Genomic DNA, 18,875 nt, shown 5'->3' on the forward strand with positions numbered 1-18,875 from the left:
GGGGGGGGAAATCTCAAAATACCAACTTCCAGGCTGCACTCCAAACCAATTTAAATTGGTAGTTTGGGGGATGGGACCTGTTTATAGTTGTTGTTTTTTTAAAGGTCTCCGCAGCAGCGTTAATAACAATTATATTAAAATCAGAAGGACTTCAGATTTATTCATCTTGTCATTTATTAACTTTTATCACATGAAACAAATTTCTTTTAAATGACATATATATAGCATTTTAAAATGAAATTTTATTTGCATCGAAATCAGTGGAATGAACTTCCTCCTGTCCTGTTTGTTTGTTTTTTGCCCTTATAAGGTCCAAGAAACTGGAGACATTGTCATTTCAAATGCATATGTGGATCTTGTGCCCAAATTAGATATTTCAGCTAAGACACCCTCTGAGGTAGGTTATAAAAACTGGTATATAAATCACTGACTTATTTATGAATTTTGGTTAAGATCAACTTAAGAATGTTCAGTGTGTCTTAGAAAATTAAGAGGTATAAAAAGATAATTATTAAAGGACACCAATTCAAACCTGGAATAAGGAATATTTTGGTAACTTACAAATTCTTAAAAAGATTTTTGTTTGTAGGTTATTGTTATCTTTCAAGATAATTAATTTTCTTAGTTAACAAATCAATTGTTTGAGAAAATATTTGAGAAAAATATTTTTTTTATTTGTATGCAGGTATGAAAATAGCATTTTTTTAAATTAAAAAATTTGTATTCTCTCAACACGCTGAGATTTGATAAAAATACTTATATTCTGTCTCTAAAATATTAATTTGATAATATTGAGATTTTTATATACTATGATCTTTAATTTTTTTGTCATAAACTGAAAATTAAAATCTCAGGAATTATCCAAGATCAAAAACTTATGAAGCTGGGTGTGATGGCACACGCCTGTGATCCCAGTGACTCGGGAGGCTGAGGCAGGAGGATTGAGAGTTGAAATCCAACTTCAGCAGCTTAGCAAGGCCCTAAGCAAGTCAGCAAGACCCTGTCTAATAAAAAAGAGCTGGGGAAATGACTTGGTGGTTAAGCGCTCCTGGGTTCAATACCTGTTGTCTAAAACAAAACTCAGAAGCTTTAGAGCTTCTGATTTTAGTCATCATGTAATTTAGTTATCATGTAATTTAGTCCCATTTTATAAAGATCAGACCACAGAAGTTGATTGCCTTTCTGGACAATTGGACATATATCATCCAGTTCCTAGTTTTCTTTAAAAATATTATGTTTGAATGCTGATAAAATTAGAATCTTGTTAAAAGAACTAAGGTTTTGGGTGACATGAGTGTCAAAGAAGCCTACTATGAAAAAAAAAATTTGTTTTACGTGCAGTTTTTAAAAATCAATTTTATACCACACATATTTGTAGTCATTTTTGTGTTATTTTTACAGAACTTTTAAAATAAATTTTCTCCTTTTGTTAGGGTGGAGAGCTTCAAAGTACTCTTGTGTTTGAGGAAATAGGTCGGCGCCTTAAGGAAGTTGGGCGTGAGGTGGTAAAGAAAGTAAAAGCTGTATTTGAGTGGCATATCACTAAAGGTGGAGACATTGCAGCTAAGTGGAGTAAGTCATATCCCCGACTTTATAATTTTCTGAGGTAACTCTTCATAAATAAAATACCCTTGTCATAGAGATAGTCTTTTTGAAGGTAAGTAATTCCTACGTCTTAAGATTTGTAAGATAACAATAAAAACATTCATGTTGAGGATTTCATTATAAATACCTAGAATTAGTACAGTTGGTACTTCCATATGTATAGGTTCCACATCCAAGGATTTTTATCAACCACAGATTGAAAATGCAGTTAGGGTTGTGTTGCTTGCATCTATACTAAACATCTATAGATATTTTTCCTTGTCATTATTCCTTAAACAACTATTTACACTGGATTAGGTGCTGTAAATAATCTAGAGATGATATATGGGAACATGTGCATAGGATATATGGAAATTCAACACCCTTTTATGGGGGGTGTACCAGGGGTGCTTAACCATTAGTCATATCCACAACTCTTTTAAATCTAGAGACAGGGTCTCTCTAAGTTGCTGAGACTGGCTTTGAATTCAGGATCCTCCTGCCTCAGCCTCCTGAGCTACTGGGATTACAAGCATGTGCCACCATGCCTGGCTGTACCTTTTTATATAAGGGGCTAGTATACTTATATTTCCATTATTGGCATAAGATCATAATTATTTTCTTGGTATGTAAAGATTATAATCCTAAGTTACTATTTGTTTAGGGAAATTATCTATTAGAGTGGCACATTAGAAATATAAACACTTAGTTAAATCAACTTGCTGCAGAAAGAAAACAATTATATATATTTTATTAGTATGGAGGTCCAAAAAGACCCTGGTACCATTTTATAAAGTGAAATTAGAGGATAAAATGATCACAGGAAAAATTTTTACCAGGTCTTTTGCATCTGTTGTGTGACTTTACTTTTGTGTTTTAGAGTATTTTAACCTCTAGAGTTGTTAAAAGAAATATGATATGCCAGTGAATGTTCACTGAAACTTTGATTTCTCATGCTTTTCTACCTGAAAGTCCCAAAGGACAGGATTCTTTCACTACTAGTCAAGCAGCGCTGGTCCCTTGAACCTATCTATTAATAGAAGAAAAGCAGCACAGTATCCAGAGTAGTTTTTAACTCAAAGCTTTTTCCTTTCATAATTGTGAGACACAGTGAGATCCCATGTGGTTGAGATGGCTAGGAGCCTCTGGAATGACATGGAACTCCTGGAGGAGATCTGTGATTGGCTTATACTCCAGGACCATCTAAAATTTTAGACCTGACTCAAATCTGATTCTAACTCTTCTCTGGGGCAATGTATAAGTATAGAATACCATGTTGGTACCTCAGTGCAAGTTCTGTAGGCTGTGCTTTTGATACCCTGCAATTGGTAGAATGAAACATCTTTTCACTTGTCATTTGTACACCCTGTACCTAATGTACCTGTTTTACACAAAAAAATGTTTTGGATTTTTACTTACAGAGCAGACGCTAATATGACAGTTTCTATTATTTTTATTCTAAGATTGTTCTTTAAAGGTACCCATTTAATTGCCTTGAAAATTACATTATTTTATTACTCATTACAACTGAAGAATCACTATTAGTGCTTAGAACAAAAATTAAAACTTTTTTTGCATCTGTTGTGTGACTTTACTTATATGTTTTAGAGTATTTTAACCTTGAAATATTTAAATCAACTGAAATATTTTGAAGTTCTGTCCAATTGATTTTGGTTAAATATAAATAATTTTCTTTTAAATATAGTGTTTGCTATTCTTTTTAAGCAGCATATGTTCATTATATAGAACTTCATATAAATTGGTATGAAGAAGAAAGTAAGGACATACACTTACAATATCCACATTTCACCTTTTGAAGATTTTTGTTCTTCTGAAAGTCATTTGTGCTTACAGGAGGTTAATTCCGAAAGGAGATAAAAGAGGACAAAAATGTAATGTGTATTTATTTCTCAATTATTTTTCAGAGTACCTAATTTTTTGAAATAACTTCATAGATTAACAGTGTATACATAGATGCCATCATTATAATTATTTTTTCCTTCTTCCAAGTTGGAATTCATCTTTTCACCATGGATGAAAGTATGTTAGAGTTAGAAAACACAGGATTATTGAAAACACTGGTGGTTCACTTTAGACAAATGATAATTTTCTGTAATATGTTGATAATACATAAGATTCTCCACTTTTTTTTTTTTTGGTGATACTTTATTCACAGACAATATTAGAAAATGCTCTTAAAGGTAATTTTTAAATGTAGGTAATCTAGGAAAAGCCCTTCCCCTATATGATTTCACTGGGAATATTGGGATTTTGTTAATTGCTAATTATTGATGCCATATAGTTTTTTCTTTTTTTTTTCCCTGCATCTCCTCTTTGGGTTCTTATTTATCAAAGCCAATAATCAAATCGATCTTAAAACTTTGAAAAACATTCACCCATTTATTTGATAGCCAACATCTTTGGGCAATGTGTGTGTTTGGGGAAGTCTTTTCAAACTAAATTAGTCTAAGTCTAGAGAGAATTAGAAGAGTTCTGGTGTTACCTGGAACTGTGTTGGTTTTGATTATGGAGGAGGGGGATTATTAGCTGTTCTTCTTGGGGAGGATTTTTTTCTCTCCGGCCTGTCATTCATTGCTACATAGCAGGAGGGTTGCCTGGGTGAGGGCAGTGTGGCTTTTGCCTTGCAAAGCTGAGATAATCCAGAGTCCTTCCTCTTCTCTATGGGCCAAAAGGGCAGACCTGAGAGGTGTAGAAAGTCAGAGAGAAGGCCTCAATGAAGTGCTTTTGGAAAGGAAGTCATCTCTCACTTGCACCAGGGGCTAATTTTTTGATCATAAGTATAGATTTAGAATTAATAAAAGCATTATTCATAGGTGGTGCTTCTGTAAGTAACTAGAGGTTACTAGAGGTCACACAAGGAAAAACACAACTCATAATTGTGTTTTACCTTCCACTTGATCTTGTGCTTAACTCAGAAAGGGCTATGATTTAATCTTTTTCTAGCTTTTAGTACTATAACACATATTAGCGTAACTACATGTTTTAGTAAGACTAAAAGCCATGAAGAAAACAGTTCAAAGAAAAGGCAGCCATTCTATCTAAAGTACCAAGATTGTATGCCTTACCTTCTATTAAAATAGGTCTATTGTAAGGATAGTGACATTTTCTTTTTAATATGAGTGAAATATATAGTAACATAGGGTGCCATTGAAACATTTTATATATAAGATTTTTAAAAAATTTTTTTAGTTGTAGATGAACAAGGTATCTTCAATTTATTTTTTAATGTGGTGCTGAGAATTGAACCCAATGCCTCACATGTGTTAGGCAAGCACCACTGAGCCACAACTCAAGTCCCTAAATTATATATTATGGTATTTATTATTACTAATTTCTAAAATCAACCAAAATTGTCCTAGTGAATTCTGTTCTGTTGTTCTGTGCAACAGTAAAACTTTAGAGGAAATGAAAGATGACAGACTCAGAGCTCACACAGTAAGGTAAAAGAATAAGACTCTACTTACAACTGTGCTCCTGAAAATTAAAACATAGTTACTCTGATCTGAAACTTTAAAAACTCCAAAACTCTGAAAATGGAAAGTTTTTTTCCCCCCTCCTTTTTTCTGCTGGCACAGCATAACTTGAACTTCTATGATGTTATTTCTTTTATTTAACTCACCTAAGGTGAATTAGTCAAGAGTAGAAATAATTTGTTCATAGAAAAGAATTCCAGAGGTATAATATGTAGATATTATATGTATCATATTTTGTGTATCAGTTTTTTCCTAAAATTTGAAAAATTCTGAATTCTAAAACATGCAGTTGGAGGCACTTCAGATAAGGTATTATGAATCCGTACTTTTATATAAATAATTCTCATGGCACATATGGGAAGAGACAAGGAGAAAGTGTCTTTAGCTTTCAGAGAATGGGAGATTTGGTTCAGTCAACAAGTATTTGTGTATTTCACTGTGTGCCAAATTCTTTATGAGGTCGGGTACCATAAACATAAAAAGACTGCCCCAGGACTAATTATTAGAAACTGTGTCAGAAAAATTGAAATAGCAGGGTCAAGTAAACAAGGATTATTGGATTGCAGAGAAAAGGAATAAAAGACCTAAATAAAATAATAGGGAGGAGAAGACCTATGTGAAATATTAACTAAGATAGAATTGATTTGTTGGCTACTAGTAATGTCTGAAAAAGAGGAACAAGAATCTAAATTAATGCTGTGTGTTTGAGGTTGTTGACTATTACTAGAATTGCAAAATGAAAAAAGAAGAGAGAATTTGGGGAGAAAAGACAATGAGCTGTGATATCCAAACTAGAGTCAGCTAAGAGTAGAACTAGATTGTGGGCACTTTGTTTCTGTGTAAGTTCACAGCTGGAGGCTGGAAACCGTGTTCAAGGAATTACTAGTTGGAAATGAGAACATTAGTTTTGCTATCTTGCTTAATGGCATACAGGAAGAAAATGGAGGGAAAATATGTGTTGGTACTGGAGATTTGTTGTTCCTGTTCACTTTATAGAACAGTGGCTCTAATATTTCCATTTGTCACTAAACAAGATAAACTTAGAATTTGATATACAAATAACAATCCCATGCTTTCTAATAGAAAAATATGTGTTGAGTATATCCAATATCTGTAGAATAGCCATACTACTGAAACTTTTTTGCAAAGATTTATTTTCATGTGCTAAAGATAGTGTTGCTGAGCAAAATATGATTTGTTTTCTTTAGAATAATCAGCTTAAACCAGTTGGTATTGAGGAATTTAGTTGTTTTCCTACTTGATTTAAACTTTGCTTCCTTTCATATATTTGTAATCTTTTCCACTATAGTAATATAGTGGAATTTATATTTAGATAGCAGGATTATACAAATACTATTTATATTTCCTTAAATATTGTTTGGTAAGTACTGAGTTTTTTTAAAAAATTATATACTGTAATTGTATAGGGGTAAGTCTAATAACTGGAGTAAACCCAGACATTTATTATGTATAATTAATTATTCAGTGTTTATTATAGTGACTAGATGAAGATATCCTTTGAATGCTAGATGTCACTTATTTTTACTCTTGAAAATTTGCCATAGTGTGGAAGAATTTGAGAACTGGTGAATATAATCATTCTTGAGGATAGCATTTGAGCATCAGAACACACAGCTTCCTGGTTTGGTGTTCATCTTCTAACGTCAAATCAGATCACCCTTTAGGGTTTCTTGACTTGAATATAAACTAAAATTTAAGCATATTTGTTCAAATTTTGGATTGATATTCAGAAAAGTATCTCGTGCATTTAAAGAAAAAAGTCTTTGGAAAGAAAATTGGAGAGATATCTAAGGTCTCTATTTCCCTAGCAATGGTGACTGTTTCTCCCTTACCAGTGGCACCTCCTGATTACATACCCATGTGCATTTACTATTCAAAAGTACACATAAAAGCATCTTTTATAAACCACTTAAAACAATTATGGCTTTCCATCTTCTATGTGACTTGTTTATCTTAATATCTTTTTGTAACTTTTTGTTTAACATTTGTAAAACATTTAAAATAAATTTACCACTAAAAGAAAGTAAGTGCAATCAGTTTCTTCATTTCTACTATAAGATTAACCCTGACCTCACAGGTACCTGTAGATTCAAGGTGATTGTGTTAGATTATTCTTCTGTATGAACCATGTTGTAGACCATGACCAGAGCCACTGTGGAATTAGTTGTTCCATTCCTGGATTTTTGCAGGAACTAGCCCTTTGTTAGTCTTTTATCAGCATTAGTTATTAGCTTTCTTTCTGTATGTAAATACATGTGTCTGTATAACCAATGTGATTCTGCAACCTGTACACTTGGAAAAATGAGAAATTATACCCCATTTGATTCAAATGTATGATATGTCAAGATCATTGTATTGTCATGAGCAACTAATAAAAAAATAAAAGAAAAAGAAAAGTTTTATCATTAACAAGAGTCTTAGCTACAAAGCAGCAGGTAAAACAGCCTAAGTGAGTGAGAGGGCAAGTGGACAGGTAAAAACTATAATTAACAAAGCCTCACTCCTGCACTGTAGCACTAAGGTATGTGGTGTCCAGCTTTATCCTTGAGAGAGATGTATATCTATACCTTTGTTTATCTAGCAGTATATATACTGTAGGCCTTAGCCTTACTTGTGCAGAATTAAAACCATCAAAGTCTTTCTTTTCATTCTCTCCCACTCCATGCCCTCTATTTTAAACTATACAGATATATACATTAGAATATATTTTCACAGAAGTGTCATTAAGAACAGAGCCGTACATATTATACTTGTAGTACCTCATAGTTCCTGACCCATAAGAAACTTAGTGAAGTGAGTGAAGTATGCAAAGTGAAATGGTGATCCTGCTTTGCCATTTCCCCTTCCCAAGGTAACAGTTATCCCCCCACCCTTTTTTTAAGCGTAGTTAGCAAAATTTCCTCTGTGCAATATTGGTGTTATGTAATTTTCTCTTTGCAGCAGGGCTTGCTAACCAGAATATAGTAATTAAGCATTTATAGCTTTTCCCAGACTCTTAAGTCAGGAATTTTGTATTACTCTCCAGGAAGAGAGATGCAATTGTAGCTCCCCCACTGGAGCAAGAGGCGGTGTGTTCATAGGTTGAAGCTGGATGAGTGGAATTAGTTTTCCTGTATGTATGGTCTGGATCATACAAGGCAGCTTAAACTTTCTAAGGTATAACTTGGTATAATGCTCTATAAATGTTGAGGTAAATTTTTAAATAATTACCCAGTCTATTTCTGGGACAGTTAATCCTTGTGTCAAAAAGTTTTTTTTTTTTTTTTTTAAGGAAGAGAAGCTAATTTAAAAACTCAAAAAAATTATAAATAAGTAGTAATTATAACTAGAGTATTTTTCAAATCTATTTTTATTATTTTACTATTCATATGTGAAATCTTTAATGAATTCAAGTACTTGAAAGGTGACTAGATTGTGTCCCACAGTCCCTGCAGTTAGGAACTATTCTGAAATTTAAGTTTTCTCCATTTTTTACCGTAGTCTATTTGAACTTAAAGGCCTTAATTATATATACTCCAGCTACTTTTATTCCTTAGAATATCTTACTCTACATTAGTTCATAAAAAATGCATCTAAGAAATGATTTTCTAAATGACAGATAATATGTAATCTATTGATAGAATAAGCACCACATTAGCTTGGAAACTCTAAAAATTGTTTGCATTTGGCTAGCTACTTATACCCTCACTTGTGAAGAAAAATGTGATACACATTGGTTTCTTCCTGTTTTTCCCAGCAATTGACCTGAAAAATGAATCTGGAAAAGTATACAAAGGCCCTGCAAAAGGCTGTGCTGATACGACTATCATAATTTCAGATGATGATTTCATGCAGGTAGTTCTGGGCAAGCTTGACCCTCAGAAGGTAATGTTCTCAAATTTTTCATTTGTTCATCATTATTCCTTCTTGTTTGACAATTATAGTTTTTGAGCTGATTCCAAATTGCTTCAAACAAATCTGAAGGAAACACAGTTGGTACCAGTATTCTGGAAGACAAGTCATTTGTAATTTTAAATAGAGTTTCAGTTGACATTTTTTAAAATTGAAATTTTGGGTGATATTCCTTATAGAAAAAACAAAGATTAAACCATACCTAGACTTTTGAATCTATTATGTCATTAGTTCAGAGGTAAAAACCCATGGATAAAGAAAATGTGGTATTCAATGGAATATTATTCAGCTTTAAAGAAGAGTGAAATTATGGCATTTGCCAGTAATTGGTTGGAGTTGGAGAATATCATGTTAAGCGAAATAAGCCAATCCCACAGAACCAAATTCACAATAAGGCGGGGGGCCCTGGGGAAGAATAGTGTTACCTTAGATTAGGTAGAGGGAAATGATGGGAGGGAAAAGGAGGGGATGTGGAAATAGGAAAGAGAGTGGAAAGAAATAGATATTATTACTTTATGTATATATGTGACTACATGACCAATATGATTCTGCAACATAAACACTCAAAAATGAGAAATTATATCCCATGTATGATATATCAAAGTGCATAAATGCATTATACTGTCATGTATAACTAATTAAAACAAATTAAATTCCTAAAAAAATTTAAAAAATGATATTAGCAAATACTATTAGATACTCATTCTTGGTAAGGAGGTTGATATTTCTTACTAGAAATGCTTAGGATCAGAAAATTTTGGAATATTTGCATAAATTCACTAGTTGAGCATCTCATCCAAAAATCTGAAATATTGCAAGATCTGAAACTTTTTGAGTGTTGACATATAGCTCAAAGATGTTTAAGATTTCAGCCGGGTGTGGTGATACATGCCTGTAATGCCGTTGGCCTAGAGGCTGAGGCAGGAGAAGTGCAAGTTCAAAGCCAAACCTCAGCAACTTAGTGAGACCCTGTCTCAAAGGGGAAAAAAAAAAGGCTGGGGATGTGGCTCAGTGGTTAAGCACCTCTGGGTTCAATCCACTTTACCACCCCCTCTACGCTCCCTACCACCCCCCAAATGTTTTGGATTTCAGATTTTTGGATTAGGTATGATTGATCTGGTAAGGTTAAGAATTTCTTCAAAACTAGAGATAGGATCTTTCAACATAACAGTCAATATATTACTCAAGGTGAAACATTTAGAGACCTTTCAGTGGAAAGTAGAAAGTCATTAAGGCAAGAGTGTCTTCTCTGACCATTAATATTCTGAAACTTTTGGCCAATGCGTGCACACACAAGCACGTGTGCATACACACACACAGGATTAGCCATGGCGGTTTGAATAGAGGAGAAAATTTTGTTATTTTCAATTCATGATTATGTAACTGGAAACTGCAAGAGAATTAACCGATTCTTAGAATGAAGAGGTTCAAACAAATGATTGAATAAATAATTATTAGGAAATAGTTTTCGCATAGCAGCAAAACAGACTGTTTATAATCATAACCTATAGTACAGAATAGCAGTGACTAACCTTATAAGCAAAGCATAATGCTTATTAGAAAAAAAAAAAAAAACTACGTCGCTTTGTAAGGAACAGAGTGGTTTGACTAGCTGAGAATATATACTTATTTTCCAGAATGTAAGGACTAATTTGAAAAGAATTGGGAAATACAGTTGTTCACAATTTGGTTTTCAGCATCATATAGAGTGAATCTTGGCTCTATCACTTAATCTTAGGGTCTCAAAAATGAGTATGATAATTGTAATGATCCCCAAGTATTGTTTTTGAGAACTAAATCCAATAATATAAATGAAGAGCTTAGCATAGTTTTTGGCATTGAGTGCTCTGTTAATTCCTTTCCAGGAATTTATATGGTACCTAATCTGTCTCAGATTCTAGTTAGCAGTGAATAAGGCAATGCTTCTACCATGGGGAGCTTAGTTCTGGAGCACTAATAGGAAATAAATAGAATCTTTTATATAAAGAAAAATAAGGCAGAGTAATGGGTGGAGCAGTGTTTGGCAAACTTCCCGTGTGTCTCATAGTAAGTGTTGTACATTTTAGGAGTAAGATGGTTGTTTTATTCAGCTTTTTCGCTGCTGTGACTAACAGACCTGATCAGAATAATTTTAAAGGAGGAGAAGTTTATTTGGGGACTCAACAGTTTCAGAGGTCTAAGGTATAGACAGCTGACTCCATTTTTCTGGGCTCAAGGTAAGGCAGGACATCATGGCAGAAAAGTATGGCAGATGGAAGCAGCTTACATGGTGATCAGGAAGCAGAGGGATGGGTCTCTACTTGCCAGATACAAATATATAACCCAAAGCCACACCCCAATTCCTGCCTACTTAGCCTTACCCTACCATTCAGTTACCACTCAATTAATCCCTGTCAGGAATTCACTGATTGGTTAAGGCTCTCATAACCTAATATTGTCTTCTCAACCTTTTTGCATTGGTTTGCACATGAACTTTTGGGGACACATCAAAACCATAACCATGGTCTCAGTTGTAGCTCTTCAGCTTTCATTGTAGTATTAATGTGGAAACAATTGGGAGTGTCTATGTTCCGATAAAACTATTTCCAAAAACAAGTAAGAGATTAGGTCTGGCCCTCAGGCCTTAGTTTGACATACCTTGTGTTAGAATATAACAAGGTAGGGGGACTATTTTAGATAAGTCTTATTAATCAGGCTGTTTTGGACAAACTTAAGAAAAAGCAATGACCCATGAAACTGAGGAAAAAAATAGTTATTTTTAAAATTATTTTATTATTTAAAAGTCTTTGAACTTGTTTTTTTCATCTTTTAAATGGGGATGAGAACTTTTAATGTACCTACCTCAAATAGGTGGTTGTGTATCTTAAGTGAGATTGTATTTATGGATCTGCTTTATAATGCTAAATATGTATAAATATTTCTATTTTTTAAGTTAGCTAAAAATCTAATAACTTCTTTTTCAGTTCACATTTCATATATTCTCAAGCTATAAAGACTGTGATTATTTTTATTTTATGGTAGGGAATTTATACTGAGGGACAACTTAAGTTACCTGCCGCAGTCTGGCTGGGCACAAATGCCGCAGTCTGGCTGGGCACACAATCACGAGCCACCACGCAGCTTGTAGATTCAAACAGCAACTCTTTATTCCCGAACTCACACCAGCCGTCTACAATCACGTTCTGGGGAAATCCACGTTCTCTGCCCAAAATCCACCTCCACTGGGCTTCTATCTCCCAAAAAATATTGTCTGAATCCCGTGAGAACTCAAGGGGAACTCAGGCAGCAGGATACGCCCTATTCCCAGCAGGAATAATGTTAAACCTGGAAGGCCCTAAACCCGATTATCCTAAACTGGGAACACCCTAATCCGCCCTGGTCCTTGAGCAAGGTCACCTACATTCAATGTCACTGCAACATGGGGTACGCTGGCAAGGAAATTGTCATACCTACTTGGCTAATGGCTCCCAGCAGTTACCCAGACAAGTTTCTGTATCATCTCAGGTAAAGGCCAAATGGGAACTTTTTCTTAGCATGCCAGCCTTTTGCTTGGTAATGATGAGCTCAATACATTCTTACAACATATAGACATTAACCTAAGCACTTCACACTTTATTTCTCTTAACTTACACAATAGAGTTGTGTTCTTTAGGTACTGTTGTCTTGATTTTTTTTTTTTTTTTTTAAATAGCTGGGAGACTGGAGCTCAGAAATACTAAGTTCACTTTGCTATTAAGTGCCAGATCCTGGATTTTAATTGGTGCTCTGGTGTTGGAGCCATGATGTGTTCACCACAGAGCTACACTATCTTATTTTGTCATTGTATGGCTATTTCATTAAGATATAGTAAATCTCTTTAATCTGCTTTTAAAGTTCTGAATTGATGTAAATATTATCCTTAATAAAATATTCATCTCCACTTGTAGGAGCAGAGCAAAACCAGTTATAAGTGTGGGTTGTGATAGGTCTGGGAGTACTGTTTCTTTAGATAAATTATTCCATCTTTTCTAAAATACATAGGAGTCTTTGTAAGATAAAAGTTGCCTTTGTTGTCCAGAATTTTTAATAATTGTATTCAGTCTGAACAGTCATTTTTTTTAAAAAATGGGCAAATGTAACATGATAACAGTTGACATCTCTTTTCCTTTCTCCTTCCCAGGCATTCTTTAGTGGCCGACTGAAGGCCAGAGGGAATATCATGCTGAGCCAGAAACTCCAGATGATTCTTAAAGACTATGCCAAGCTCTGAGGGGGCATACTGCATTAGTAATAAAGATAGAATAATTAGATACTTTCTTCATTTAAGTATTATTTGATTATTCTGCAAAAATGATCAAAACTAAGATATGGAAGATGCTTAACATTTTCAGATTTTCAATTTCTACTAATTTTGCACATATTATTTTTACAAGGAACAATAAGCTAGCTTATAATTATTTCTGTTCTTCGAACTGTATCTTCATAATAAAAAAAATTTCACTCAAGTCCATTTTCTTTAGAATTTGGGATAGAATTTATAAGCTGAAAGAAAAAATTAAGTGAATAAAAGCTACTGTGATATCTTTTACACTTATTTTCTGTTCTCTAATTTATTGATACTCCCATATGTACTTATTTCTCACTCTTTGCTATATAACATTGTTATGCTTTTAGGCAAGGGAAAAGTCTGTGCTCCCAAGTAGTTTTTTTCTCATCTTCCCTTTGCTGGAAATTGTGTACTTTCTCATACTGTTTGTAAATCTAGCAAGGATATAGCTTTCTTACTTAATCAATAGTCTTAAATAATAGTCACAAACAAGTGCTGTCATGACTTTTCCCATTTCCCTCAGATGAGGTGTCTGGGAAATGTTCCTTTGATGGATTGTCTACAGAAATGACCATCAACAAATGGAATACTCAGGTCAGTTATGAAGTAAATCTCTTTTATGCAGCATGAGAAGCACATGTGGATTGCTGTTACAGGTAGGGTTCTCTGGGAAGCAGATTGGGATGGAGATTCAAGGGCAGAAAGCTGATTTGGGCATGCCTTTAGGATCCTCAACTGTCAGGGGAAGCAAAGGAAGCAGGGCTTGATGCAAAGGAAGTTAGGCTGTGGTATAATTACCACAAGACCTCAACTGATCTTTTGGGGACCTCTGAAGTTGGGGCGGCCCTTCAGCATTGTCCTGTAACTAGGTATTCTTTATGATCTACTCTACAAAGGGACCTTGACCTTACACAGAGTAATTCCTGGAGTAGGCATATATTCAGTTGATAATCTTTCTCGCAGGTGGATGAATATGTTCTTCAATCTTGATGGGGATTTGGGGAGCTCACACATAGCTCTTTGCTTCAGGGAAAAAGAATATAGACTGAGGGAATTCTTGAGTTAGGGATTAGGGGAGAAGGTCTTAGAAATTTGAAATTGTAGGTAGAACAGTGATGGAGCATAGAATATCCTTATTAGTGATTTATTGAATAGGTTAAGTAGAAGGCATAAGAAGAAAAGCTACATATTTAGCAGTTATCCCTTGGTCTAATTTCTCTATAGCATTATGAAATTGACTTAAGTTCAAAATGATCTACTGTTCTTCCAAGTGAATTTTAAAACGGCAGTGACAGTCTTATTATGTTTTTTTTTATTGTATTAAACAACTCTTCCTATTGAGCTTGGAAAAGCTTGGTGTCCCAATAGAAATGTAATCAAAATTAATCACTATAAATTAATGAAAGTGTTGGTATATGTACCTTAGATGCTCAAACTGACATTAAGAAAGTTTTAATTATCTTTCCCCTCTTTGTCAATCTTAAAGGTTGGAGAGCTACTTATATTCAGATTTTGCAGCTAATTATTAGTCTTAATGCTGTTTCACTTTTTAAATATTTAATATTGTTCAGCTAATTATTAGTCTTAATGCTGTTTAACTTTTTAAATATTTAATATTGTTAATGTACCATCCTGACTTCTTTTACTATCCAATGAGAAGTATATTAACTTCTTAAATGGACCAGTCTGACTTCTGTGTCTTTTTGACTTCCTTTGTCAACAAAATTCATTAGACTCATTGCCCAAAGTTTTCATTGTGAGCTTGTTCACAGACTTCCTCTCTCTGAGTACATACCATAATTCTGAACTCTGAATTCTGAAGTGAAAGGTGTTTAAGCACAAACCATATTATTTGTATGAGCAGTTTGGATAAAGAAAGCCACCCATTAAGGGAATGGTAGGAATCTTCCCCCAAATGTTTGCAGATACCAGCTAAGGTCCAACCCTGCACACTTTCCAAAGGATGCTATACTCAGGACCTGCTTTATTAACTCTTTTCTACACTGATAAGAAAACCCAAACTCTGTAGCCTAAGAGAAAATTAGATATGGTATCAGAAGAATGTATACCAAAGTCCCATTAGTGTTTCTGAATTTTTTTTGTTATTTAATCTTTATCACCTGGTAAACTTGTATATAGCCTTAAGCCTACCAAGTGTGTCACCTGTGTGTAGTTTTCAGTCAACACTGATGGAACAGTTTCTCACACAACTTTGTATATGTAGTTTAAGGCAAACAGTCGGAGAAAACTGATTTTTTAAATTGGAGAGAGGGATTTGAATTTTAACTTTGTTCATTAGGTTGTCAAAGTATCAAAACTGATGATCTAGTTTTGCTGAGAAATTCTGAACTAAAGGATAACAGTTATGGAAAGTGATTTTTCTGAAAAGAAGAACATTTTAGGTCAGTCTGGACCAAGATATTTTATAGGGGAGAGGAAAAGTAATTTTAACTCAAACAGGTAAAATAGAAAAGTTGCAAGCTTTAGATAAAAACTAATCTAGAATGATATTACAGGCACATGTAATATATTGCCCAGTTATGTGATATCTAGTCATCAGGGTTAACATAGCTTTTAGAAAGTATCTGAGCTGGTAAAATGTTGAGTCATTAAAATTCAAAATTTAACCCATATAAGAGCTGTTTATAGCCTTATCCAGAACCCGTCTTTTAAGACGGTTATATAACTTCTGGGTGCACAGCTGAAAGAACTGAAAAATAGAGATGTACAAAGAACATGTGTTGTTCAGGGAACCTTGGCTGGGGAATTTTTGAAGGCAGTATGGAAGACATAAAATTAAACCAGAAAACAGTCTAACAATATCACCAGGGTCATTTGAAGTGAGGTTAAATAGTTCTTTGCACCTTAATTTCTTTTGAAGTAACAAGTAATCAGTAAAGAACAAGATGGCTTAAATCAGGAGTTGGCCAACGTATTCTTAAATGGCCAGATAATAAGTATGTTGGGCTCTGTGGCCATATTGATCTCTGTACCTTAAACAACAACAAAAACAAACTATAAAATTGTGAAAACCATTTTTACTTAGCTGGAAAATAAATAGGCCAGGCGCTGGATTTAACCTGCCAGGTAGGACCTTAGCACAGATGTTGAGAACCATTGTTTTTGAAAACAAAATTATAAATTGCCACGTTTATTTAAACAATTATGATGCCTGGCACAGTGTTGCATACCTGTGATCTCAGATACTCCTCTGAAGATTGAGGTAAGGAGGAGGATTGCAAATTTGAATTCAGCCTCAGCAAATTAGACCCCATTTCAAATTTTAAGAAAAGGGCTGGAGAAATAGCTCAGTGGAGCACATCCTTGGGTTTAATCCCCAGTACACTGTCACATTATGAAAGTAAGACTGCATTTCAGGAACATGTTTATTAATAATAAGTGGCAAGGGATTAAAATTACACTGAGATTCCATCCCTAGTCAGAATGACAATTATCAAGAATACTTGTAACAATAGATGTTAATGAGGATGTGGAGAAAAAGGTATACTCATGCATTGCTGGTGGGATTGCAAATTGGTGCAGCCACTCTGGAAAGCAGTATGGAAATTCCTCAAAAACTTGGGGAACCACCATTTGACCCAGCTATTCCACTCCTCAGGACTTAAAAATCATACTACAGTGACACAGCCACATTAATGTTTATAGCAGCTCAATTCACAATAGCTAAGCTATGGAACCAACCTAGGTGCCCTTCATCAGAAGAATAGGTAAAGAAAATGTGATACATATATACAATGGGATATTTCTCAGCCATAAAAAAGGAATGACTATGACTTTTGCTGGTAAATGGATGGATCTGGAGACCATCATGCTAAGTTAAATAAGCCAATCCCAGAAAACCAAAGGCCAGATGTTCTGATATGTGAATGCTCCCACACTGAGTGGGAGGGGAGAGAAGTTTGTGGATTAGACAAAGGGGAATGAACGAAAGGGAGAGGGTGTGGGAATAGGAAGGAGTAGAATGAATCAAACATAACTTTCCTATGTGTAGATATGAATACACCACCAGTGGAATGCCACATCATGTACATTCACAAGAATGGGATCCTAATTAGAATATTCTAAGTTATTCTCCATGTAAACATGTCAAAATACACTCTACTATCATACATATCAAAAAAAGAATTTTAAAAATTAAAAAAAAATGTTAAGGGGACCAAACGAGTCAAAAAAGTGAAAAAATTATTTATACATATTTTTAATGGAATTTGTTTTGCTGTTTTTATTAAAGTATGCATAAAATTTTTAGCTACCAGAGAATAGCTGTTGTATGTCATTTTTGGTTGTTATTTAATCTGTCTTTTCATGTATTTTCTGCTTTTAAGATTTTTATCTCAGTCTAAAATTACTAGTTTTAACCTAATAAAGTATATTAATGAAAAAAATGATTGTATATAATCTTTTGAGATAACTGTCAAGAAGTGAAATTGCTGTGCACACATTTCATATCATTCCCCAAACACATCTTTGTAAATACTAAGAATTACATTCATTAATAAGCTATTTTCTAAATGGACAAAATATTTGAACACTTAACAAATAAGATACAAAAACAGTAAACACATGGAAAAGTACTTTGACATCATTAGGGAAAGTAAGAGAATATTGCATACCAACCAGAATGGTTAAATTTCAAAAGATGACAATGCCTAAAACTTTGTAAGCATGTGGATCAACTTACACCATCAAATATCTATTCATCTACCCATACTTCTTTTCTAAGTGCAGATATCAGTATACTTTATCTTTTAACACTTCAGCATGGATTTCATGAGTTAAAAGTTTAGCCCATTATGTCCCATTGTCCTATATTATAGGACACCTATAAAAATCTGTCCATATAATTTTATAGGACATTTTTGTAATTGCTCAATTTAAGTTTTTATAGGTGTCTGATATACAGAGTAATGGGATGCAATGGGTCAATGTTCATTTAGTTCTAAGAAAAAGTTTACAGAAATCAAACATACAAATCTTCAGTGTAGAATTCAATGAATGTCAACCAAAGCATCCACCTGGATAATGCAAACACCCATCAAGATCCAAGAATAACTACCATAGTTTCCTCACTTTCCAGTCAATGCAAATTTCCTTCCAACAACCACTGTTTTGAATTTCTCCTCATATTAATTTTCCTATTATTCAATACCATGTGTTCTTTTAGTCAGCATAATTTCTTTGAAGTTCATCCATGTTGCATAGTGTAAAAGTAGTTAACTTTTTAAAATTGTGGAGTGGGAACTTCTTGTATTATGTACCCTAACCCATTTATCCATTCCCTAATTGATGGATGTTTGGCTATTCCAAATCTGCTATGAAAATTCTTACATAAGACTTAAAAAGTGTTTTCATTTTTCTTGAATAAATAGCTAGAAGTTGAAGGCTACAGGGTAGGTGTGTAGTAGTTGTATAAGAATTTGCTGCATCTCTATAGTTGTACAATTTTATACCCCCAACAGTGTATGAATTCCAGTTGATCCAAGTTTACCGTATTTTAAAACATTTTTGCAATTTAAATGTTGGAAAAATAGCTGAAAAAAATCTAATTATAGTCTATA

General features: G+C 33.9%; 1 protein-coding gene across 4 annotated transcripts in view; it reads left to right on the forward strand.

Annotated features, from left to right (window-relative positions):
• Window positions 1-16,105, forward strand: part of Hsd17b4 (hydroxysteroid 17-beta dehydrogenase 4) — a 101,691-nt gene extending 85,586 nt beyond the window's left edge. For all 4 annotated transcript variants that reach the window (XM_027941125.3, XM_071612206.1, XM_071612207.1 and 1 more), the window contains 4 exons: window positions 311-397; window positions 1,434-1,572; window positions 8,836-8,963; window positions 13,150-16,105. In XM_027941125.3, the coding sequence (XP_027796926.1) occupies window positions 311-397; window positions 1,434-1,572; window positions 8,836-8,963; window positions 13,150-13,239 (444 nt within the window). In that variant the 3' untranslated portion in view covers window positions 13,240-16,105. The remainder of the gene's footprint in view (window positions 1-310; window positions 398-1,433; window positions 1,573-8,835; window positions 8,964-13,149) is intronic.
• The last annotated feature ends 2,770 nt before the right edge of the window (window positions 16,106-18,875 follow it).

Source organism: Marmota flaviventris, chromosome 5 (genome assembly GCF_047511675.1).
Source record: "Marmota flaviventris isolate mMarFla1 chromosome 5, mMarFla1.hap1, whole genome shotgun sequence".
Classification (NCBI taxonomy): domain Eukaryota; kingdom Metazoa; phylum Chordata; class Mammalia; order Rodentia; family Sciuridae; genus Marmota; species Marmota flaviventris.